Source organism: Mustelus asterias, chromosome 22 (genome assembly GCF_964213995.1).
Source record: "Mustelus asterias chromosome 22, sMusAst1.hap1.1, whole genome shotgun sequence".
NCBI lineage: Eukaryota > Metazoa > Chordata > Chondrichthyes > Carcharhiniformes > Triakidae > Mustelus > Mustelus asterias.
In genome coordinates, this window is record NC_135822.1 from 9,264,772 (window position 1) to 9,289,768 (window position 24,997).

A 24,997-nucleotide genomic window follows, 5' to 3' on the forward strand; every position below is an offset into this window, starting at 1 on the left:
GTGTGTCTTTAGTTTGTGATCAATTTCCATTGCCATTGCATGGCAAGTCACGACATGTTTATCTATTTCAAATAGGAAGCAAAGCCAAATGATAAAGCAGAGCTGGAAATGAGGTTATGCAATGACCCCATCATGGGATGGAACGAAAGCGGGATGAATCTGGAAGACCTCGGGAAAATGGTTCATTGCTCCAGGGTTAAAATCTGCCGTCAACCCTGCAAGGTAAGGAATTCCAGAATTCAAGTTCAGACATGTATGTTACAAGACCAAGGAAGGATCTAGGACTAAGACTCGGGAGACAAGACGAAGGAAGGATATAAGACTAAGACTAAGGAAGGACGGTACGGTGACACAGTGGTTAGCACTGCTACCTCACAGCGCTAGGGTCCCAGGTTTAATTCCGGCCTCGGGTCACTGTGTGGAGTTTGTACATTCTCCCCGTGTCTGCGTGGGTTTCCTCCGAGTGCTCCAGTTTCCTCCCTTAGTCCAAAGATGTGTGGCCATGTTAAATTGCCCCCTAGTGTCAGGGGGATTAGCAGGGTAAATGTGTGGGTTACAGGAATAGGGCCTGGGTGGGATTGTGGTCAGTACAGACTTGAAGGACCAATAGCCTCCTTCTGCACTGTGGGAGTTTTATGAAATTCTATGAAATGCTTGCATTGGAGATGGTAAGCAAATGGGCACTAGATTGGTTCCTTGGGTTTAATTTTAATTTTTTAAAATGTTATTTTATTAGTGTCACAAGTAGGCTTACACTGCAATGAAGTCACTGTGAAAATCCCCGAGTCGCCACACTCTGGTGCCTGTTCAGGTTCACCTGAGGAAGAATTTAGCATGGCCAATGCACCTAACCAAAACATCTTTTGGACTGTGGGAGGAAACCGGGGCACCCGGAGGAAACCCACGCAAAGACGGGAAGAATGTGCAGACTCTGCACAGATGGTAACCCAAGCCAGGAATCGAATCCGGGTCCCTGGCGCTATGAGGCAGCAGTGCTAACCACCGTGTCGTTGTGCCGCCAGTTGTCCTCCAAAGAGAGGTTGAATAAATTGGGTCTATATTCTCTGGTGTTTAGAAGAATGAGAGCTGACCTCCTCACAACAGACACAATTCTGAGGGGAGTGGACAGGGTAGACATTGTATCTTGACTAGGGAGCCTAAAACATGGGGGCAGAGTCTCAGGATAAGGGGATGATCATTTAGGATTGAGTTTAGGAGAAATTTCTTCACTCAGATGGTTGTGAATCTTTGGAATTCCCTACCCCAGAAGATTGTGGGTGATCCATCATTGAATGTATTCAAGGCTGACTGAGATGGACACGTTTGGTCTCATGGGGAATGGATGGGACACTGGAGTTGATGCAAAAGATCAGCCAGATCCTACTGAATAGTGGAACAGACTTGAGGGGCCGAATGGTCTTATTCTTCTCTTTTTTCATAACGTTCTTACATTAGAACTGATTTCTTCAAGGTGCAGAGTGGTCGAGAGGCCTTACCTCCATTGGGATGAAGCCAATCTTTCTGATATCACTGTAGTGAGGATGATCTGACAAAGATACAAAGTCCCAGCCTGGTTACATTCCCAGTTAGACCAGGCAGATGGAACTCTTTCAGAGTCATCGACTGGAATTTTCTGGCCACTCATGCCGGCAGGATCTTCCAGTCCCGCCGACGGCGCAGCCCCGTCCTGGGTTTCCTGACGGCGAGGAGGGGTGCGTTCCAACGGGAAACCCTGCTGACAACAGCGGGACCAGTAGATTCTGCCACCGGCCAATGGCGGGCTGACTCCACTGTCTCAAAGCACGCGGTTGGTTAGGTGGAAGATCCTGCTGGTGGAGCGTTACAGCAGGGAAAGAGGCCATTCGGCCCAGTGTGTCTGTGCATGCCATCAAGCACCTATCTAATTTCTGACTCAAGATTGTGGCTTCAAGTCCCATCCCAGGATTTAGGAATATTAGAACTGCTTATCGGAAAAATTGCCAGGGACCTCTGCTTTTCCCCTGCTTTTCGCATGATGTAAAGGTACAGGAATGGTTGACTCATCATCACAATCAATCTCAGTCTATTACTCAACAGTAGGTCCAGACATGGGTTGAGGAAAACCCCCAGTTATGGAGAACTTTGGGAGTCATAGGCCCAAAGGTCACCTAATCCACCCAAACACACGGCACTGAGCACATAATGGGCGGGATTTTATGGTCTCGCTTGGGCCTCCATTGTTAGACCTTCGCCTGCTCTGCTTCTGTGGCAGACAAAGTGGTAGAATTCTGGCCTATGTCTCCAATTGTTGATGGTGTGATGCAGTTCACTTAGGGAGTCCGGGTTGGGCGGCACGGTAGCACAGTGGTTAGCACTGCTGCTTCACAGCTCCAGGGACCTGGGTTCGATTCCCGGCTTGGGTGGCTGTCTGTGTGGAGTTTGCACATTCTCTTCGTGTCTGCGTGGGTTTCCTCCGGGTGCTCCGGTTTCCTCCCACAGTCCAAAGATGTGCGGGTTAGGTTGCTTGGCCAGGTTAAAAATTGCCCCTTGGAGTCCTGAGATGCGTCGGTTAGAGGGATTAGCGGGTAAATATGTGGGGGTATGGCCTGGGTGGGATTGTGGTAGGTGCAGACTCGATGGGCCGAATGGCCTCTTTCTGTACTGTAGGGTTTCTATGATTTCTATGATTGCTGTGCCTTCCACATGCATCTCGTTAGCTTGGAGCTATGGATAGTGATGGTAGAAGCTATCAGTGAAGGTGGAGTTTATAACCTAGCTTTGTCTTTTTATTAAGTTGATCTTTCTCTACACCCTAGCTATGACTGTAACACTACATTCTGCACTCTCTCCTTTCCTTCCCTATGTATGGTATGCTTTGTCTGTATAGTGTGCAAGAAACAATATTTTTCACTGTATATTAATACATGCGACAATAATAAATCAAATCAAAAGCCCCCTAGTTCCAGATTCTTCTACAAGAGAGAACATCCTCTCCACGTCAATCCTGTCAGTACCCCTCAGGATCTTAAAGGTTTCGATCTAGTCGCCTCTTACTCTCCTAAACAAACCTAACCTCGCCAACCTCTCCTCGTAAGACAACCCGCCCATTCCTTGCATGAATGAAACTTGACTGTTATCCAGGTTCTCCATCCTCACCTCCCTCCTTGCAGTGTCCGGCAGTAAGAACAGAACCAGATGGGAACAGAAATACTCTCGTGCGTCCTCTTGTCATGATACTGTGACAAAACAAATCATTACACCCACGGGGGGAAGGCAGTGGCATATTGGTATCATCAGTGGACTGGTAATCCAGGGACCCAGGGTGATGCTCTGGGGACTTGGGTTCAAATCCCACCACGGCAGGTGGTGAAATTTGAATTCAGTAAATACGTGGAATTAAAAGTCTAACGATGACCATTGTCGACTGTTGCAAAAACCCACCTGGTCCACTAATGTCCTTACATGTGAGTCTGGCTTACATGTGACTCCAGACCCTCAGTGGTTGACTCTTAAATGCTGGCCCAGCCACCAGCGCCCACATCCCAGGAACGAAAAAACCCAACAGCAAGACCTGAGGAACAAAATACTGAGGAGAACCCTGGAATCGATTTATTAACAAATCCCACAGGGGGAATATCCGGCAGCTTGCTTTAGTTAACGATCCAACAGCAAAACTGTGGAATTATGTGAATTTTAAGCGTGGAATTTTATGAGGTCATGAAATTCCAGAGGAACAGCTTGGCCGGTATTTTACGACCCCGTTCGGGCGAGGCTCGTAAAATCCCGCCCGAGGCCAAGGGGAGAATTCCATTCCGCGAGCTGCGCCCAGGCGTGGCAGAAAAACTCCGGCGTTTGTCTCAATTTCTGTTTAAAAAGGGAGAATCAAACAATAGTCTGTTGTGTGTATCAATATTTACTCACTGCTTAAAGTCTAATACGATCTTATCGGAGTCCTCCGAGTAAAGAAACCTGTGTCTCTTATTGTAGGATATCATTGAGAGATGTTTGGCATTATTCCAGAACCACCTCCTTATTCTCTCTGAGGATTTCTGTGGCTTCACTTACCAGGTAACTCGAACTTGAACTCATCAACCCGCATAGACCCACACAACAGCTCTGAAGAAGAGTCGTGCGTTATCAAAATCATTGGGCGGAATTTTCCCGTCCCGCCCGCCACGGGAATCGTAGCGGGCGGGACACGGATCATGCAGATGTCCGTTGGCTTTGGGTGGGTTTTTCCGGCAATGGGGCGAGAGCGGTCGGACAATCCCGCCCATTATCTCTGTTTCTCTCTCTCCACAGATGCTGCCAGACCTGCTGAGTTTTTCCAGTATTTTCCTTTTGTTTGATCCCATCCTGTGGGCAACGAATCATGTTTGCACAGGATTAAGAAATTAATCAATTTCCCACTGGGTTTCGATTTCTGTGCATCCATTAGGTTGAGTGAGTTGTCATTCCCGAAGATCAGAGAGGCGGGGGCCTCATTTGTGATTCATTCAACTCATCCCAACCTTCAAAAAAATGTACGGGGCGGCACAGTGGTTAGCACTGCTGCCTCACAGCACCAGGGACCCAGGTTCGATTCCGGCCTTGGGGTGACTGTCCGTCTGTGTGAAGTCTGCATGTTCTCCCCTGGGTTTCCCCCGGGTGCTCCGGTTTCCTCCCATAGTCCAAAGATGTGCAGGTTAGGTGGATTGGCCATGCTAAATTCTCCCTCAGTTTCCTGAGATGTGTAGGTCAGGGGGAGTAGCGATGGGATAGGGTGGGATGGTGGGCCTGGGTAAGGTATCCTGTCAGAGGGTTGATGCAGACTCGATGGACTGAATGGCCTCCTTCTTTACTGTAGCGGTTCTATGAAATGCCATTGCCTCTCAGTTGCTCCCTCTTCCAAATATTTATCCAGTCTCCTCTTGAATTTCCTGGCATTGGAGCAAGAGGGAGAAGATCTTCCAGTTCAACACACTCAGTGCATGCTGGCTGCTTATATCGAGAGACAGTTTGCCTTTTGGCCTGTTATTCATTCTTTTGGATGGAGATTAAAATCCAGAGTTCAAACTGTGTAACTTTTCAATATGTGCTCTGAAATGGACTTAAATAACCCCCCTTCCCTTCCAAGCCTCCCAGTCCATCTTTGGGCAACTTTTGGAGCGGCACGGTGGCACAGTGGTTAGCACGGCTGCCTCACAGCGCCAGGGACCCGGGTTCGATTCTGGCCTCAGGTGACTGTCAGTGTAGAGTTTGCACATTCTCCCCATGTCTGCGTGGGTTTCCTCCGGGTGCTCCGATTTGCTCCCACAGTCCAAAGATGTGCAGGCTAGGTGAATTGGCCGTGGGAAATTGTCCCTTAGTATCAGGGGGATTAGCAGGGTAAATACGTGGGGTTACGGGGATAGGGCACGGGTGGGATTGCTGTCAGTGGAGGCTCGATAGGCCAAAGGGACTCCTTCTGCACTGTAGAGATTCTATTCTATTCTATTCTGAACTCAAATCCTGGTGGAATAGAACAGACTGTGACATCTCCATGTGTGACTTAAATTAATAAATATACACAGAGGAGTTTCAAGCAAGCACGCTAACCTTTTGTACACTTATCGTGTTATTTCATGGTGGAAGAACCTTCAATTATGAATTAGGTGATTCACAAACACAGTAATATGCATTGCTTTGTAATCCTATCTTTCTCCTCTGTGTGTACAGGGCCTGCTCCCTTTATCAGGGATTATGGTAAATAGCATGGAGAATAGGAACAGGAATTCAGAACAGAACCACACATTTCAAATTACAGGTATGTAGCAAACAGTTTAGGTACTAAATGATCCGATTAAAATGTCATTTCTATTTAATTACCTTTTACAACCAAAAATCCTTTAATATTGAAGGGCCATTCATTGAAGATCACAATTAGCACAAGATCTATGTCCCTAATTTCTGTTTAATGAACAATTGGATTCTTTACCCGTGATGTCCTGAATTTTCGCTTTTTGAATTTCTATTCACGGAGCATTTCTCTCCTCTTTCCATTCTTCCCTCCGCTTATCCATCTGCTCTCTCCTTTCTCTTCCCTTTTCCTCTTCACCACTTCCCCCTTCCCTCCCTCTCTCCATTTCCCCCTCTCCCTCCCGACCTTCCCCCTCATCTCTCCTTTACTCAGCCATTGCCCCCTCTGCTCTTTGTCTCCGCTTTTCCTCACCTATTCTCTCCTCGCCTCCTCCCCTCTATCCTTCCCACTTTGATCTTTGTTCTTTACTGGAAGGATACGGACTCCGTAAGTGCATGCGATTTTAGTTTAGGCAGGTATCATGATCAGCGCAGGCTTGGAGGGCCGAAGGCGCTGTTCCTGTGCTGTCCTTTTCTTTGTCCCTGCCTCCTTCCCCCTTCCCCTCTGCTCCCACCTCTTCATCCTCTCCCTCTTCTCTCCTGCTCCTTTCAGTCTCTCACCCCGGTAAAGCAACAATGCACTGGATTCACAAACTGGTAAAAACAACTGATTTTTAAAATTTGTTCATGGGACATGGGCGTTGCTGGCTGGCCAGCATTTATTGCCCATCCCTAGTTGCCCTTGAGAAGGTGGTGGTGAGCTGCCTTCTTGAATCGCTGCAGTCCATGTGCTGTGGGTTGACCCACAATGCCGTTAGGGAGGGAATTCCAGGATTTTGACCCAACGACTGCGAAGGAACGGCGATATATTTCCAAGTCAGGATGGTGAGCAGCTTGGAGGGGAACTTGTAGATGGTGATGTTCCCATGTATCTGCTGCCCTCATCCTTCTAGATGGAAGTGGTTGTGAGTTTGGAAGGTGCTGTCTCAGGATCTTTGGTGAATTGCTGCAGTGCATCTTGTAGATAGTACACACTGCTGCTACTGAGCGTCGGTGGTGGAGGGAGTGGATGTTAGCGGATGTGGTGCCAATCAAGTGGGCTGCTTTGTCCTGGATGGTGTCAAGCTTCTTGAGTGTTGTTGGAGCTGCACCCATCCAGGCAACTGGGGAGTATTCCATCAGACTCCTGACTTGTGCCTTGTAGATAGTGGACAGGCTTTGGTAAGTCAGGCGGTGAGTTACTCACCGCAGTATTCCCAGCCTCTGACCTGTTCCGACAGTCCAGAACTGTACTAATTTCCTCCCTTTCCATAGAGTGAAGGTTTCGAGACAGAAGCAAGCCTAATGATGGAAACATGGATAAACACAGGCCTACACAAACTGTACAATTATAACCTGTGTAGAGGTTATGAGATTGCTTGTTCCTACTGAGATCATAGAAACATAGAAAAACTACAGCACAAAACAGGCCCTTCGACCCCACAAGTTGTGCCGAACATATCCCTATCTTTTAGGCCTACCTATAACCCTCCATCCTATTAAGTCCCATGTACTCATCCAGGAGTCTCTTAAAAGACCCTATTGAGTTTGCCTCCACCACCACTGACGGCAGCCGATTCCACTCGCCCACCACCCTCTGTGTGAAAAACTTCCCCCTAACATTTCCCCTGTACCTACCCCCCAGCACCTTAAACCTGTGTCCTCTCATAGCAGACATTTCCACCCTGGGAAAAAGCCTCTGAGAGTCCACCCGATCTATGCCTCTCAACATCTTTATATACCTCTATTAGGTCTCCTCTCCTCCTACGTCTCTCCAAGGAGAAGAGACCGAGCTCCCTCAGCCTATCCTCATAAGGCATGCCACTCAATCCAGGCAACATCCTTGTAAATCTCCTCTGCACCCTTTCAATCTTTTCCACATCCTTCCTGTAATGAGGCGACCAGAACTGAGCATAATAATGCTTCTCTGACTGATGAACATGTCCCCTACAAAGTATCGATTGCAAGAACTGCTGGGGATTTTGAGGAATTTTGCTTAAAAATTGTACCTCATAACCTTTTGGAAAATATTGGCAGTAACTTCACTTTAATCGGACAAATGCGACAATTTTTAATGGTGTAAAGGTAAAGTCACCATAGTCCCAGATGACCATAGGCTGTTCTCCCCTTCGTGGGTGGGTGGGGGGGGGGGGGGTTTGGGCGGGGAGGGGGGGACAGCTGACTGGTGATGATTTAATCCGAGGATCACCACACCTCAGGCGAGAGGTAAGGTTGAGAAGGATATTCCTTCATGGATAACCTCACCCGGTTACGGGAATTGAACCCACGCTGTTGGCATCGCTCTGTATCGCTAACCAGCCGTTCAGCCAATAAGACATTCATTAGTTAACGTATTTTTAAAAAAAGTCAATTTTTAACCCAATTCATTGACAAAATCTGTAAGTTTCTAAAACTTTAAAATAGGTTTTTAAAAACTGCTCAATTTTAGCACAGAAAGTTTTGATTGGACCATGTGCTGGCTCACTGACCAAGCAGCCAACGTCCATTTTTGTCCTATAGGATTTTGGTGATCAAATTCCACAGTTTGCCATTGAAACTACAAATGTGAGGCCTTGGCTTTCATTGGTGATGCGAAGAGCATTAAAAAAATTGAGGAATAGAAAAGACACACAGATTTAATTTGTGGCTTAAAGTTTTGAGCTTCCTAGTTTCTGACATTGGTGATGTTAGTGACATTCCCAGTGGATGTTATCATAGAATCCCTGTCGTGCAGAAGGAGGCCATTCGGCCCCTTGAGTCTGCACCAACAACAGTTCCACCCATGTCCTATCACCATAACACCATGAATTTGCCCTGCTAATCCCCCTGACACTAAGGGGCAATTTAGCACGGCCAATCAACTTAACCTGCACATCTTTGGACTGTGGGAGGAAACCGGAGCACCCGGAGGAAACCCACGCAGACATGGGGAGAATGTGCAAACTCCACACAGACAGTGACCCAAGGCCAGAATTGAACCCGGGTCCCAGGCACTGTGAGGCAGCAGTACTAATCACAATGCCACCATGTTGCTCATTATAAACTGGTTTCACTGCACGGCACGGTGGCACAGTTGTTAGCACTGCTGACTCACAGCGCCAGGGACCCGGGTTCGATTCCTGGCTTGAGCCACTGTGTGTGTGGAATCTGCACGTTCTCCCCGTGTCTGCGTGGGTTTCCTCTGGGTGCTCCGGTTTCCTCCCAAAGAATGAAAGACGTGCTGGTTAGGGTGCATTGGCCGTGCTAAATTCTCCCTCAGTGTAACCCGAACAGGCACCGGAGTGTGACGACTAGGGGATTTTCACTGTAACTTCATTGCAGTGTTAATGTAAGCCGACTTGTGACACTAATAAATAAACTTTAATCAGTATCTCTGATGTTAGTGACATTCCGGATGGATATTATAAACTGCGATGAGTAGCTCTGATGTACGGTGAAGAGGTTATTTTGTTTAATGCAAAATTCATTTTAAAAACTGAGGCAATTAAATTGTCTTTTCGTAGCATCACTTTAGACTGCTTCAGCCAAACAGTCTGCCACGGTTCTGTAATATCCCTATCACAAATGATCATATGCACCGTGTACACTAACTGTGCTATATTGGGTACTCAAACAAAGCTCATCAGTGAATGAACTCCCCACACTTACATCAAAATCATTGCTCCTTCAGTGAGTTTCTGATGTTGTATTGATAGCACCAAATGTTAGGCATGACAACCTTTCCCAATAATCGGAATATTTATATTAATATTACTTTCAGAGGCCAGGCAGAGATTTAGTTGCGGATGTGTAAAATGATGAGGTTTCTAAATAGGATGGATGGGAAGGACTTGATTCCATTAGTAGAGACCTCAATAATCAGGAGGCATAGATTAAAACAATTGGTTGAAGGATAAGAATCATTGAATTCCGGCAGAAAGCCATTTGGCCCATCGCATCCATACTGACTCTCCACTAGAGCATCCCAGCCAGGCCCTTTCCCTGTAATCCAACAAATGTACCCCACTAATTCCCCCTAACCTAACACATCTTTGGACACTAAGGGGCAATTTAGCATGGCCAAACTACCTAATCCACACATCTTTGGAGTGTGGGAGGAAACTGGAGCACCCAGAGGAAACCCATGCAGACATGGGCAGAATGTTCAAACAGTCCACACAGTCACCCAAGGCCGGGTCAGGTTCCTGACGCTATGAGGCAGCAATGTTAACCCCTGTACCACCATGCCGCCCTAGAGGGTGTTGATGAGGATTTTTTAGGCTTAGAGGTTAGTTGGGGATCTGCAACCGACAGCCTTAAAGAATGGTGGAGGCAGAAGCCCTCATAACACTTAAAAGAATGCTATCAGACATACACTTGAGGTGCCGTGAACTACATGGCTACGGACCAAGGGCACAGAAGGAGGTCACTTGAGCCAAATGATGGGCCCAATGGGTAACTTTTGTCCTGTTAATCTTTCTATGTTTCCATGTCTTTAACATGACTCCTGGGTAGACACGCTAACGATAAAAGGCGCGATACTTGGAAGTGATCTGAGACTGGGATCCCAAGCCAGGATTCTGGTGATGGTTGTAAACCACTTGAGCTTTGCTCTTCTTGTTGACAGCACTGTTTGAGCATCTCTCTGAGATTTATGTTTTGTAATCTATCTTGGGATCCATTAACTGATAGATTGCATCCTTTTATCTGCTCAATGACTTACCAGCAAGCTTGGCAGCAGATCAGTAATTAATTCTTCATCGACCGCAGACACAAAGGAAAATATTGCAAAACGTCAGCATATTCAAAGAAGATAATGTGATATAAAGGGCTGTTATACAACAGGCATGGTCCTCGGAATAGCACCTTGAGGGCACCATTCACAGCAATAGAGGTTTATAGAATAGAAACAGGCCATTTGGCCCATTGCGTCTGTGCTGGCTCTTTGCTGCAACAATCCAAAACTAATCCCACTGCCTTCCTTTCTCCATATAACTCTGTGTCTTCTCTGGTTCAAATACATATCCTTTCTTTCCCTTTAGAAGATGCCATAACCCCTGTCTCAATCTTTCCCCAGGTCTAAATATTTTATATTCTGACAACTTCCCCGGTCTAGAAATGAGCTTTATTCCTCACTCTCACGGTTGGGAAACCTGTGCTATACTGATTGTCCTGTCACCCTCTCAATGCCTGTGGATAAGGAAGTATTCATAAGATATAGGAGCAGAATTAGGCCATTCGGCCCATTGAGTCTGCTCTGCCATTCAATCATGGCTGATAATTTTCTCAACTCCTGTTTTTTCCCCATAACTTTTGATCCCCTTACCGATCAAGAACCCTATCTAGCTCTATCTTAAAGACACTGAATGACCTGGCCTCCACAGCCTTCTGTGGCAAAGAGTTCCACAGATTTCCCACTCCCCGGCTGAAGAAATTCCTCCTCATCTCAGTTCTAAAGGGTGGTGTCTTTACTCTGAGGCTGTGCCCTTGTATCCTAGTCTCTCCTGGAATCATAGAATCAAGAATTGCTCCAATGCAGAAGGAGGCCGTTTGGCCCATCGAGTCTGCACCAACCACAATCCAATCCAGGCCCTATCCCCGTAGCTTCACTTATTTACCCTGCTAATCCCCCTGACTCCAAGGGGCAATTGACTATGGCCAATAAACATAACCCGCATATCTTGGGACTGTGGGAGGAACCCGGAGGAAATCCACTAATGGAAACATCTTCCCCCCACTCTATCCAGGCCTTTCAGTATTCTGTAAGTTTCAGTGAGATAAGGCAACACTCGTAGCTGTCTACTTTAATGTTGAAGAGGCTAGATGAGACTGCTGACTGTCTGCTAATGTTAAGAGATCCAAAATTTAATTCCTAGACAGCGTGGCATCCCTTCTGGAGATGGTATCACGTCTTCTGCTTCCTGAATCCTTTCCAAAACTGCTTTGGACCAAATGTAAAAGTGACAGTGTAAATAGGCCATCAAAAATCTTTTTTCGACACCTTGTTCAGAGAGGCAGACAAAACAATCCAGTTCAAGAAAGGGAACGGTGGCACAGTGGTTAGCACTGCTGCCTCACAATGCCAGGGACCTGGGTTCGATTCCAGCCTTGGTTGTCTGTGTGGAGTTTGCATGTTCTCCCCGTGTCTGTGTGGGTTTCCTCTCATAGTCCAAAGATGTGTGGATTAGGTGGATTGGCCATGCTGCATTGCCCCTTAGTGTCAAGGGGATTAGCAAGGGGATTATGTGGGGTTACGGGGATGGGGCCTGGGTGGGATTGTTGTCGGTGCAGGTTCGAAGGGCTGAACGGCCTCCTTCCGCACTGTAGGGATTCTATGATATCAATGACAAGACGGTGAATTTATATAGCACCTTTGACATTGTTTTAAAAATCCCAAGGTGCTTCAGAGGAGTGTGTCCAGACACTGGGGGTTGGTTTAACTTAGTTGGTTGAAAGATTGGTTAGTGATGCAGAGCAACACCAACAGCGTGGGTTCAATTCCCGTTCTGGTTGAGGTTATTCATGAAGGCCCTGCCTTCTAAACCTTGCCTCTTGCCTGAGGTGTGCTGATCCTCAGGTTAAATCACCACCAGTCAGCTCTCCCCCTCTAAGGGGAGAACAGTCTATGGTCATCTGGGACTATGGCGACTTCACCTTTTAGCAGAGACAGAGCCACGTAAGGAGATATGAGGCTTGGTTGAAGAGGTGGGTTTTAAGGAATGCCTGTGAGGAGGAGAGACGGGGAGAGGCGGAGAAGTTTAGGGAGGGAATTTCAGAGCTCAGTGCCTAGATAACTGAATGTGTGGCTGCTAATGCAATAGAAATCGGGAATGCGCAAGAAGCCAGAGTTAGAGATGTGCCATGTTCTTGGAGAACCTCACGGTTACGGAGCTTACAGAGATTTACAATCGACATGCATTCAAACATTTGCTTCCTCTGCCTGCAGGTCCGCTGTTGCATCCATTCACAATTTACTGTTCCACTGAGGAGGAGGTGAGGGAATGGCTTTACCATCTCAACAAGCAAAGACAGGTGAACGACAAGGTTGTCGATTCACCTCGAGCACAGACCTGCAGAGCACTCAGTGTAAGTTTACTTTCCGCTGTCTTTTGACATACGTGTGAGGTGTATTTACTTCTGAGGGTGAGGCAGGGAGACAATGTGGATTGTGAGTCAAAGGGAGAAGGAGCCGCAACAGATCTTTATCCTGTTGCTCCCTGCTATCACATCTGAAGCCGAGATGAGTCTCTCTTCTTCGCTGAGCTATAGATGGAGATGAGAAGGGCTGATCTCTGTACTTTTCCCAAGAATGTTTGCCAGGAGCTTAGGGAAACAGGTAGTCCAAATCATTTCAGCCTTTTCACAGAATCCGTACAGTGCAGAAAGAGGCCAGTCAGCCCTCTCGCTCGCTCACTCAACCATGAGCTAAAAATTGAGAAAGGTTTGGATAGAGGCTGGGCATTGCGACTTTGGTCACAGACTCTGACAGTAAAGTTCAAATATGTTTTTTTAAGTTCATTTATTAGTGTCACAAGTAGGCTTACATTAACACTGCAATGAAGTTACTGTGAAAATCCCCGAGTCACCACACTCCGGCGCCTGTTCGGGTACACTGAGGGAGAATTTAGCGTGGCCAATGCACCCGAACCAGCACGTCTTTTGGGCTGTGGGAGGAAACCGGAGCAGACACGGGGGAGAATGTGCAGACTCCGCACAGACGGTGACCCAAGCCGGGAATTGAACCCAGGTCCTTGGAGATGTGAGGCATCAGTGCTAACCACTGTGCCACCGTGCTGCCCAATATGAGGAGCAGCATGGTGCTGTCCCATTTGGAAACCTCGTTATGAATAAGTGCCTGTGCTAGGCGATGGCCTGGTGGTATTATCGCTAGACTATTCATTCAGAATCTGAGCCTAATGTTCCGGGGACCCGGGTTCGAATCCCGCCCCAGCAGATGGTAGAAATTGAATTCAATAAAAAAAATCTGGAATTAAGAATCTACTGATGACCATGAAACCATTGTCGATTGTCAGAAAAACCCATCTGATTCACCAATGTCCTTTAGGAAAGGAAATCCGCCATCCTTACCCGGTCTGACCTACATGTGACTCCAGAGCCACAGCAATGTGGTTGACTCTCAGCTGCCCTCTGAAATGGCCTAACAAGCCACTCAGTTCAAGGGCAACTAGGGATGGGCAATGCTGGCCCAGCCAGTGACGCCCATGTCCCACGAATGAATAAGAAAAAGGTTTGACCCCCAATATTTTACAGAAGATCAAAATCCTATTCTGAATTCAGCTGCATTGATCCAAACTACAGTAAGAAGTTTAACAACACCAGGTTAAAGTCCAACAGGTTTATTTGGTAGCAAAAGCCACACAAGCTTTCGGAGCTCTTAGCCCCTTCTTCAGGTGAGTGGGAATTCTGTTCACAAACAGAATTTGTGAACAGAATTCCCACTCACCTGAAGAAGGGGCTAAGAGCTCCGAAAGCTTGTGTGGCTTTTGCTACCAAATAAACCTGTTGGACTTTAACCTGGTGTTGTTAAACTTCTTACTGTGTTTACCCCAGTCCAACGCCAGCATCTCCACATCATTGATCCAAACTAAACAGGGCTTTAGAAACAGACCGGTTTTTCATGTGCTGGTGTGTGTGGGAGGGACAAGCGGAAGGCACACTGCACCCCGAGGCAAGGCATCAGAGTTGGGAAATCCGAGCAGTTCCAGACCTATGGCATCCTTTTGAGAAAGAATGTTCCATCCGGACACAGTGACCTTATCTCTGTGTTACTGCGGAGCCCTGAAGCACAAGTGTCGGGTTTTTGCAGCTAGCGTTCCATCAGTTATCCTGGTTAAATGACTAGTTAGCTATTTGAGAAGGGCAAAAAGTGCTTTGTTGGAGATGCGTCACCATCGGATGATCTATCATTGTCGCTATTGAACTTGGGAATCATGGGATTGCGAAGAAGATTTTGATCAAAATGCAGATTTTGATAAAAATTCAGGCTTTGCTTTCACTGCTTCCGAAACAACAAGCTTGCTGGAATTCATCAATAGTAACGGAAAATGCTGGGGAATAAACCCAGCGGGTCTGGCGACATCCGTGAAGAGCGAAGCAGTTAATGGTTCGAGTCCGTATGACCCATCTACCGAGCTCTGAATACGGACTCGAAATGTTAACTCTGTTTCTCTCTCCGCTGCCAGACCCTGTTGCGTTTCTCCAACATTTTCTGTTTTTCATTTCAGCTTTCCAGCATCCGCAGTATTTTGCTTTTATTCTGCAATCCATCAGAATTACTTTATGACTTTTCAATAGGCTACACATCTCTTTCTCAATATTACATACGGCAAAAGAAAATAACGTATTGCTTTTAATTAAACATTTGCCAAATAATAAACCATCGTGGCACAGTGGCGAGCACTGCTGCCTCACAGCGCCAGGGATCCGGGTTCGACTCCAGCCTCAGGTCACTGCCTGTGTGGACTTTGCACGTTCTCCCCGTGTCTGCGTGGGTTTGCTCCGGGTGCTCTGGTTTCCTCCCACAGTCCAACGATGTGCAGGTTAGGTGGATTGGCCATGGTAAATTGCCACTTAGTGATAGCGGGGTAAATAGTGGGGATAGCGCCTGCTAAAGATGCTTTGTCGGAGAGTCAGTGCTGACCTGATGGGCTGAATGGCCTCTTTCTGCACTGCAGGGATTCTATGATTCCTTTTTAGGCTCTGAAGGTTATCGAAGCAGTAAAGAATACACGTGAAAATAAATGTAACTGTAAACTTAAAAATAGCACCTTATCGCAATGAATTATTCTGCGGGGGAATGCATTGGCATTTGTTGCATAGCAGGATCCCACAAACGGCGCTGGTAGAGGGATGAATGCAGCTTCCTGCTTTTGTTCAAACAGTAACGAGTTATTTTTAACATGTGCTTCTGAACAGGTGGAGTCGCAATTTAACATTTATGGGACAGCTCCTCTGACCGTGCACAAGCATGTCATCCCAGATTGATATACTTACATTTTGAAGGGAGGGAGAGATGTTTCTAGAATCCCTGCAGTGTAGAAGGAGGCCATTCAGTCCATCGAGTCTGCACCGACCCCCTGACAGAGCATCCCACCCAGTCCCTATTCCCGTAACCCCACATGTTCATCCCGCTAATCCCTCTAAACCTACACATCTTGGGACACTAAGGGGCAATTTACCATGGCCAAGCCATCTAACCTGCTCATATTTGGACTGTGGGAGGAAACCGGAGCACCCGGAGGAAACCCACGCAGTCATAGGGAGAATGTGCAAACTCCACACAGACAGTCACCCAAGGTCGGAATCGAACCCGGGTCCCTGATGCTGTGAGGCATCAGCGCTAACCTCTGTGCTACGTTGTGTGAACTCACAATCTTTTGATGTTGAATATGAGGAAGTTGGGATGAAGTAGCTGCACCTTCTCTGTGGGGACCCAGTTATCCTCATAATAACCCTTAAGAAGGGACAGATGAAGCAAGCTTGTGACTCAACACATTCCTCTGCAGAACATTCGACCAATTACACATTAACCCGCTAAAGTTTATACCATCGACAAACTGGCACCAGAGTCTGAGAGATACCAGTCACTGGCAAATAAGATTGCAGCTGATTATTTATTGTATGTTATCTCAACTATTGTTCACCTGGTTTATTGTGTCATTGGAACTATTCAATGCAAAGGTAATTCCTACCTATCTTCTCGAGAACTGGGCCTCTTATTTTCTGCCATGTTAAATATTGAATAATTTTTTGCAGTGGGCTGCCACAACCGCCCTCAGCGAGAATGGGAAATGCCCTGTTGCTAATCACAGTGCGAGTTGTTGCTGTTTCTGTTCCCACACCTGATGGCGCACAAAGCAGCTTTTCATCTGTTCCCACACAGAACGTTCTCCTCGGATCAGGTCACTAATCTGTCGCCAGAGGCGTGTAGCTGAAGGGGCCACCACTCCATATCGAGCCTGCCTGATCAGGAGTCTCTCCCGCTGTTACCGCCAGCCATCGTAGGATTTTTGCAGGTTGACACTCAACCTGTCTGACCGCGCTTATAAACACGTCTTCCTTGGCCAGCGAGTCCTGGGCTGGGATTCGAACCCGGAGCTTCCGGCTCGGGGGCAGCAAGGCTAGCCCACTGCGCTATGAGACCTCCTTCACTGTGCAAGACGTATGCTGGAACTTTACTGCCCTGCCCGCCCAAGGCTCGTAAGATCCCACCCGAGGCCAACGGAGAATGCCGTTCTGTGAGCCTCACCTGCCCCGATTCTGGGGCGGGCGAGATGGTAAAATCCAGCAATCAACCTAAATGCGAATGGAGCGATCAGTGCTTTATTTGATTTTGATTTGATTTATTATTGTCACATGTATTAACAGACAGTGAAAAATATTGTTTCGTGCGCGCTATACAGATAAAGCATACCGTTCATAGAGAAGGAAGAGAGAGAGTGCAGAACGTAGTGTTACAGTCATAGCTAGGGTGTAGAGAAAGATCAACTTAATGCGAGGCAGGTCCATTCAAAAGTCTGACAGCAGCAGGGAAGAAGCTGTTCTTGAGTCGGTTGGAACGTGACCTCAGACTTTTGGATCTTTTTCCCGAAGGAAGAAGGTGGAAGAGAGAATGTCCGGGTATGTGTGGGGTCCTTAATTCTATCAATTATATCCATATCAAGCATGCCTGAGCAGGAGTCTCTCCCACTGTTACCGCCAACCGTTGAAGGATTTTTGCAAGTTGACACTCGATCTGTTTGACCGCGCTATAAACACGTCTTCCTTGATCATCGAGTCCTGGGGTGGAACAAAGAAAGACGCTCAAATATTAACATTTACCCCACATCCTGAGGATTTTGCTTTCTGGGCGGGGGGTCAGATGTTGCCACCCTATGAGGGAGTTTTGTACTTTGGTTATTGAGGAGACCGCAGCGCATGTTGCAGTAAAGTGAATCATGGCGCATCAGTTAATTGTCATTTCATTTTGCACGGCAGAACTCGCTGGGACAACACATGAAAAATGTTGATCTGAGGACATTAATTCTGAACCGACCAATCCAAGGAGGCAAAAGGACTTGCATTGATTCATTGGGCAGCATTGTCTGGATATCAGAGGCTAAGTTGCAGCATTTACCCTTTCAGGTAGAGTAATCAGACCCAGATTAACAATGGTATCCCAAGGGAGGCTTGTCAACTCTTGGTTGGACATATTCCTGAAAACTTCATCACGTGATCTCCAACCGAGCTAACGGCCCTGACAGCGGAGCAGACTCGATGGGCCAAATGGCCTAATTCTGTTCCTATGTCTTATGGTCTATCTCTGACCAGTCAAAGGGCTCAATCACTAATGTGTGGAGACTGCAGGATGTCCTGGAGAGTTGGCAACGCATCTTATTCTTACTACCTTGCCTTGAAAATATGCCTGAGAACATTTGCTTTAATCGGTTTCTGCACTTTGACACAGCATGACTCATTCACCACAAGACTCGAGTCAATAAACAAGCCAGCCAGCCTAATCCTACTTTCCACCATCGCAGGATTTATAATAATGGATAAGAAATATAGGGTGGGATTACCTACACTCCCCAGCCACAACCCCACCCTGATTTGCAGCAGTGGAGGTGGCCCGCCTCCTGATGTCAATGGCTTTTTCCATGGCTCACGCATTCCGCCACCAGGGAACCCACGATGGGAGGGGGGGGGTCAGATGGGACCAGAAGATCCCACCTGCAGGAATGGCTGGAAAAGTTCAATCAGGAGCTTTGTTGAAGTTTTTCTGTGATCCTCTCCAGCCCTGCAATCCTCTGGGATCTTTGCACTCTCCAATTCTGCCTCCCAGCAATTCCCGCCCTGATTTTGCCTGGCCTGTCATTGGCGGTTGTGCCTTCAGCCAGCTAGGCCCAATGCTTCAGAATCCCTCCTTCAATCTCTCTCTCTCTCTCGCTACCTGTCTTCCCTGCTTCAAGGTGTTCCTTAAAATCTTTGACCAAGATTTGTCATAATATCCCCTTGGGTGACTTTGTGTTAAATCTTGTTTGGTAATATTCCTCTGAAGGGTCATGAGATATTTGATTACACTGAAGGCACTAAGTAACTGCATGTTGCTGTTGTTTGGTGAGGATTAGCACAATCAATGTCCTTGTCCCTCTACAATCTCAATTTACAACCAGATGCAGGTTTGTTGGCCCAAGGTCTTGATTTTCTGATTGGGCGCTAATATCTTATCTCCGCACTTTCAGCACAATTAGACCGCGAGGCAGAAGGGGTCTATGTGTTGACATGAGTTGGCACTAAGTTGTCAATATCCGTCCAGAAGGTTACAGGGAAAGGTTACCGTGGTATGAAACAGGGATATACTTTATACTATAGTGACCTCTTCTGGATTTGAGGCTTGGGTTCCCAAATCTCCAAGATTCTCCTGGAGTTTCCAGGAATCGGAGATCAATCTCTAGGACATAGCTGTGTCCGACCATAAGACATTGGAGCAGAATTAGGCCACTCGGCCCATCGAGTCTGCTCCGCCATTCAATCATGGCTGATATTTTTCTCATCCCCATTCTCCTGCCTTTTCCCCAATAAGACCCTGGGGGAAAAAAATCACTGTGGCATGATAAAATGTTTTTTTTTCTTGTTCTTATTATTTTCTTTGAATATTTCTCTTTACTAGATATGAAAATATTGAAAATTGTTGGGGGTGAGCTCGGTGTTAGAATGTAACCAGTGACAATTTTGTATTGGATGTAATGTGACCAATTGTAACAAGATGTAAGGGTCAGCTGACCCAGTAAACCATGGAACCAATTACAGAATGATGTGATGGTCAGCTGACTCACTATAAATAAGAACCTGTTGGGAATTGTGGGGAGCTTGGAGTGGCCCAGGGCGAGACCCCAAGTTTGGAGTAATGAAGTTTCTTTATTACACCCTTTTCTTTGATGTCTAAGTTGGAGTAAGTTTTGTTATCTGCATTTGAAGAATTCTTTCTGAAGAAACAGGTCGGGGCTGGAGGATGGGGGGAGCAGGCTATTTGGCTGCCAGCCAAGCATCATCTCATTGAATAACAAGTATTTTTGCTTTCCAATTGGTATGGGAAGGCAGTGCGTCACAAGGCCGACTGCTGATTGGGCCGTTGGGCAAGTCATGGGGTAAGACCTTCAGGAATACATTTAGGGGCGATTTTCCCATTCCGCCCCCCCCATGGGAATCGTAGCGAGTGGAGCATGGGAAGGTCTGTTGACCTCAGGCAGGATTTTCCGGTTTCGGGGCGAGCGCGCTGGAAAATCCCGCCCATGGTCACGGTTGGCAGGTTGAGGCAGCTGTTGCAACAATCCTGGAGCACCTGAAGCCTGAAATAGAAATATATTTCCCTTTCTTAAATCAGAACATCTTTACTTTTCAAAATAAGCTGGCGTTACGGATGAAAGGCAGGTAAATGGACTTGAGGAATAGTCCACTGAATCTAATTGAATTGCAGAACAAGCTCGAGGGGCTGAATGGCCTCATTCTCTGTTTGTGTTCTGAATTAATTTATTTGATATGTACCTATCCCTGCAGGACCAGCACGATCGTCTCTTGATTCTCTTCCCAACCACGCTTCTCATTCTGTCTGAAGAAAACCACCTCCTGCATTATAAGGTAAATGTTGCTCACAGCAAGTGCAATTATCTTCTGAGAGTTTCTGACCTGCTGTGCGTTAAAGGGCTTTTCCAAAGTTCTCTGCCTCGAGTACAGTCATTTTTACTCGCAGATACTTGTAGAGCCATCAAGCTCAAAATGATTAGTTTCTCTTTTATCTGTGTGGAATCCAAGTACTTTGAATCTCTGGAACTACTTCCCTAAGTAACACCCTTCCTCCCAGTATTTGAGGGCTTTTAAATCCCAGGCTGGTGCCAATTAGTTCCTGCTTTCTGAACTACTCCTCTCCTCTTTCTTCAATATTTTCTGCTGTCCTGCACCTTGACACTTCACCCTTCATCTTGCAATCTCAAAAATATCCAAGAGGAGATCACCGGTGCAACGGTAATAATCTCCCTCTCAATGTCAACGGGACGAAGGAGATCGTTGTCAACTTCAGGAACCATAGTGGACAACGTGCCCCTGTCTACATCAATGGGGACGAAGTAGCAATGGTCATGACAAGTTTCTAGGTGTCCAGTTCACCAACAACCTGTCCTGGTCCCCCCCATGCCAACACTATAGTTAAGAAAGCCCACCAGTGCCTCTACTTTCTCAGAAGACGAAGGAAATTTGGCATGTCCGCTATGACTCTCACCAACTTTTACAGATGCACCATAGAAAGCATTATTTCTGGTTGTACCACAGCTTGGTACGGCTCCTGCTCTGCCCAAGACTGCAAGAAACGACAAAAGGTCGTGAACAAAGCCCAGACCATCACTCAAACCAGCTTCCCATCCATTGACACTGCCTACACTTCCTGCTGCCTTGGAAAAGCAGCCAACTTAATTAAGGACCCCATGCACCCCAGACGTACACTCTTCCTCCTTTTCCATTGGGAAAACGATACAAAAGTCTGAGGACACGTACTAACCGACTCAAGAATAGCTTCTTCCCTGCTGCGATCCGACTTTTGAATGGACCTACCTTGCGTTAAGTTGATCTTTCGCTATACCCTAGCTATGACTGTAACACTACACTCTGCACTCTCTCCTTTCCTTCTCTATGAATGATATGCTTTGTATAGCGCGCAGGAAACAATACTTTTCACTGTATACTAATACATGTGACAATAATAAATCAAATCAAAGACTAGGTTGCATTGAAAATGATAAGATTGTAACATTGACAAGATATTGTACCCATCTAAACATGAACGGCATGGTGACACAATGGTTAGCACAGCTGCCTCACAATACCAGGGTCTCAGGTTTAATTCCAGCCTTGGGCGACTGTGTGGCGTTTGCACATTCTCTCCACGTCTGGGTGTGTTTCCTCCCGCACTCCAAAGATGTGCAGGCTAGGTGGATTGGCCATGCTAGATTGCTCCTTAGTGTCTCAAGATGTGTGGATTAGTGGGATTAGCGGGGTAAATACATGGGTTACAGGGATAGAGCCTGGGTAAAATGTTCTGTCGGAGAATCAGTGAGGACTCGATGGGCTGAACAGACTCCTCATGCACTGTAGGGATTCTATGATTATTGCAGAGTAGTTTAGAATCATAGATTCTACAGTGAAGAAGGAGGCCATTTGGCCCATTGAGTCTGCACTGACCCTAATCCCACCCAGACCCTATCCCCGTAACCCCATGCATTTACCCTAATTATCCCCCCTGACACTAAGGGGGCAATTTAGCATGGCCAATCCACCTAACCCGCACATCTTTGGACTGTGGGAGGAAACCGGAGCATCCGGAGGAAACCCACGCAGACACGGGGAGAATGTGCAAACTCCACGCAGACTGAGGCTGGGAATTGAACCCAGTTCCCTGGCGCTGTGAGGCAGCAGTGCTAACCACTGTGCCACCCGGGCTGCCCTGTTTACATGAACGAGCATTGCTCAGGCTGTCTAATTTATTTGCGTCTCTCTGTGCTTGCTAACAGGGTGAGCTCCCGCTTAACGCTATAACAATCCGGGAACTGGATGAAACCGATAATGACCCAAATACATTTCTGGTCGAAGGTGAGTCCAGAACAAACTGGCCATCCCAATAACAACTTGCACTTGTATAGCACCCGCACCCTTAATGTAACAACATGTTCCATGGCGTTTCACAGAAGTGTTGGTGAACCAAATTCCCCATGTCGGAAGACCCAAAGCTTGCTCAAAGAACTTTATTTTCAGGAGCATCTGAAAGAAGGGGAGACAGGTGGAAAGGTTTAGAGAGTGTGAGAGGTGGAAAAGATTTTAGGGGAGGAATTCCGGAGCTAAGAACCCAGACCCCTGAAGGCACAACCTCCATCAATGGAGAAACCAAGACAATTGGGAGGGGGGTGCCAGAGGGCCGGATTGAGGGAGCACTGACATCTCGGAGCATTGGGGGGACGCGACAGAAATAGGGAGAGGAGAGGCCATGGCAGGATTGGGGAACAAGGCTGAGAATTCAGTACAAAGCAGATCCCAATTGTTGCTTTTTGTAAATGCTGCAAATATCAAAGCTTGTGTCTTGTAAAGACCTGGGGTGCAAGGGGCGCTTGGTGGATGTGGAATGTCTGGGATTTGAGTGTCGAAATCTGTAAGAGGGGGTGAGAGAGACGTAGGGCTGTTGCGGTGATAGGAGAGGACAGGGATTTGCTAACCTTGGTTGATGTCCCACCCATATCATTCTCTAAGCGAAATCTCCTGCATGCTGATACGTCCCCTTTATTGTTCAGGACTGGCCGGTTTTACAGACGGCAGCTCCCGTTCCCCTTCCCTTGTCCTCAGAGGGTCAAAATATCACATTGGATATTTAACAGTCGCAAGCTGAACACATTTATCAACTAACAGTCCCAAGGTGTGCAGGTTAGGTGGATTAGCCATGCTAAATTGCCCCTTCGTGTCCCAAGGTTAGGTTACATGGGCTAACTATGGTAAATGTGTAGGGTTGTAGGGATAGGGTGGGGGGGGAGAGCCTGGGTAAGTTACTCTGTCAGAGAGTTGGTGCAGACTCAATGGGCCGAATGGTGGCACAATGGTTACCACTGCTGCCTCACAGCGCAGGAGTTTTATGATTCTATGATTCACTGCAGCACATTCCCAGGTATTGAATGATTTCTATGGTACCATGTTCACTGTTCCTAATACTTTGTATTCCAGGTAAAATGATCAACCAAATCAAGGTGATTTCCAAGAATAGAACGGCTCACCAAAACTTAATACATCACCTGGATTCCGTAGGGACCAAAGTTCAAAAAGCTTCCCGGGTCAATAAAGGCCATGATTGCAGACACTCTCCAGAGTGCAGAGATCAGGTAGATACAATTTACAATACATACAAATGATTGCAAAATCCAACAGCAGGATTTGGAAAGACTGCAAAACATCAAGGGCAGTTTTATTATTGGGCGGCGTGGTGGCACAGTGGTTAGCACAGCTGCCTCACAATGCCAGGGACCCGGGTTCGAGTCCGGCCTTGGGTGACTGTGCAAACTCCGCACATTCTCCCCATGTCTGCGTGGGGTTCCTCCAGGTGCTCCGCTTTCCTCCCACACTCCAAAGATGTGCGGATTAGGTGGATTGGCCATGCTAAATTACCCCTTAGGGATAAATACGTGGGGTTACGGGGATAGGGCAGGGAGTGGACCTGGATAAGATGCTCTGTTGAAGAGTTGGAAATCATAAACCCTACAGTGCAGAAAGAGACCATTCGGCCCATCGAGTCTGCACCAACCACAATCTCGCCCAACCCCGTATCCCCCTAGTCCCCCTGAAACTACGGGGCAATTTAGTATGACCAATGCACCTAGCCCGCACATCTTTGGGCTGTGGGAGGAAACCGGAGCACCCGGAGGAAACCCACGCAGACATGGGCGGAACGTGGACAATTGAGTCGGTGTGGACTCGGTGGGCCAAATGGCCTCTTTGTGCACTGTAGGAATTCTATGATTCTACGATTAAAAGAACATTAGAGACTTTCTTCCATCTTTCAGTGCAATTATGTGATGTAGCTACGTTCCTGCATTGTGTTTACATTTTCTCACATCCGTGTAAATCATGCCTGAACATATTCATTATTTGCTTGTCGTCGTGATCAGAGAATGTTGAGGCATTTGGATGAAATTGCTTCCTCCATAATTTGGACAGCAGCATGAGCCATAATTTGGACAGCAGCATGAGCCCCCTTTGCACTAACCGGTTAAACCTTCAGTTAATTGGCAGACAGATAAACATGCAGTAATCATGTGTCTGCCACTATTCCCAATCTGGAGAAACATTCCAATTAATTCAAGGGGTGGCACAGTGGTTAGCACTGCTGCCTCACAGCGCCAGGGACCCGGGTTCGATTCCCGGCCTCGGGTCACGGCCTGTGCGGAGTCTGCACGTTCTCCCCGTGTCTGCGTGGGTTTCCGCCGGGTGCTCCAGTTTCCTCCCACAGTCCAAAGATGTGCGGGTTAGGTGGATTGGCCATGCTAAATTGCCCCTTGGTATCAGGGGAACTAGCTAGGGTAAATGCATGGGGTTATGGGGATAGGGCCTGGGTGGGACTGTGGTCAGTGCAGACTCGATGGGCCGAATGGCCTCCTTC

General features: G+C 47.1%; 1 protein-coding gene across 1 annotated transcript in view; it reads left to right on the plus strand.

The window, feature by feature from the left end:
* plekhn1 (pleckstrin homology domain containing, family N member 1) overlaps nt 1–24,997 on the plus strand; it is a 51,581-nt gene that overhangs the window by 11,561 nt on the left and 15,023 nt on the right. Inside the window, exons 4-11 of the mRNA XM_078239713.1 lie at nt 76–222; nt 3,967–4,047; nt 5,677–5,764; nt 12,761–12,900; nt 17,812–17,958; nt 20,371–20,451; nt 22,374–22,452; nt 23,569–23,723. Of these exons, the coding sequence (XP_078095839.1) occupies nt 76–222; nt 3,967–4,047; nt 5,677–5,764; nt 12,761–12,900; nt 17,812–17,958; nt 20,371–20,451; nt 22,374–22,452; nt 23,569–23,723 (918 nt within the window). The remainder of the gene's footprint in view (nt 1–75; nt 223–3,966; nt 4,048–5,676; nt 5,765–12,760; nt 12,901–17,811; nt 17,959–20,370; nt 20,452–22,373; nt 22,453–23,568; nt 23,724–24,997) is intronic.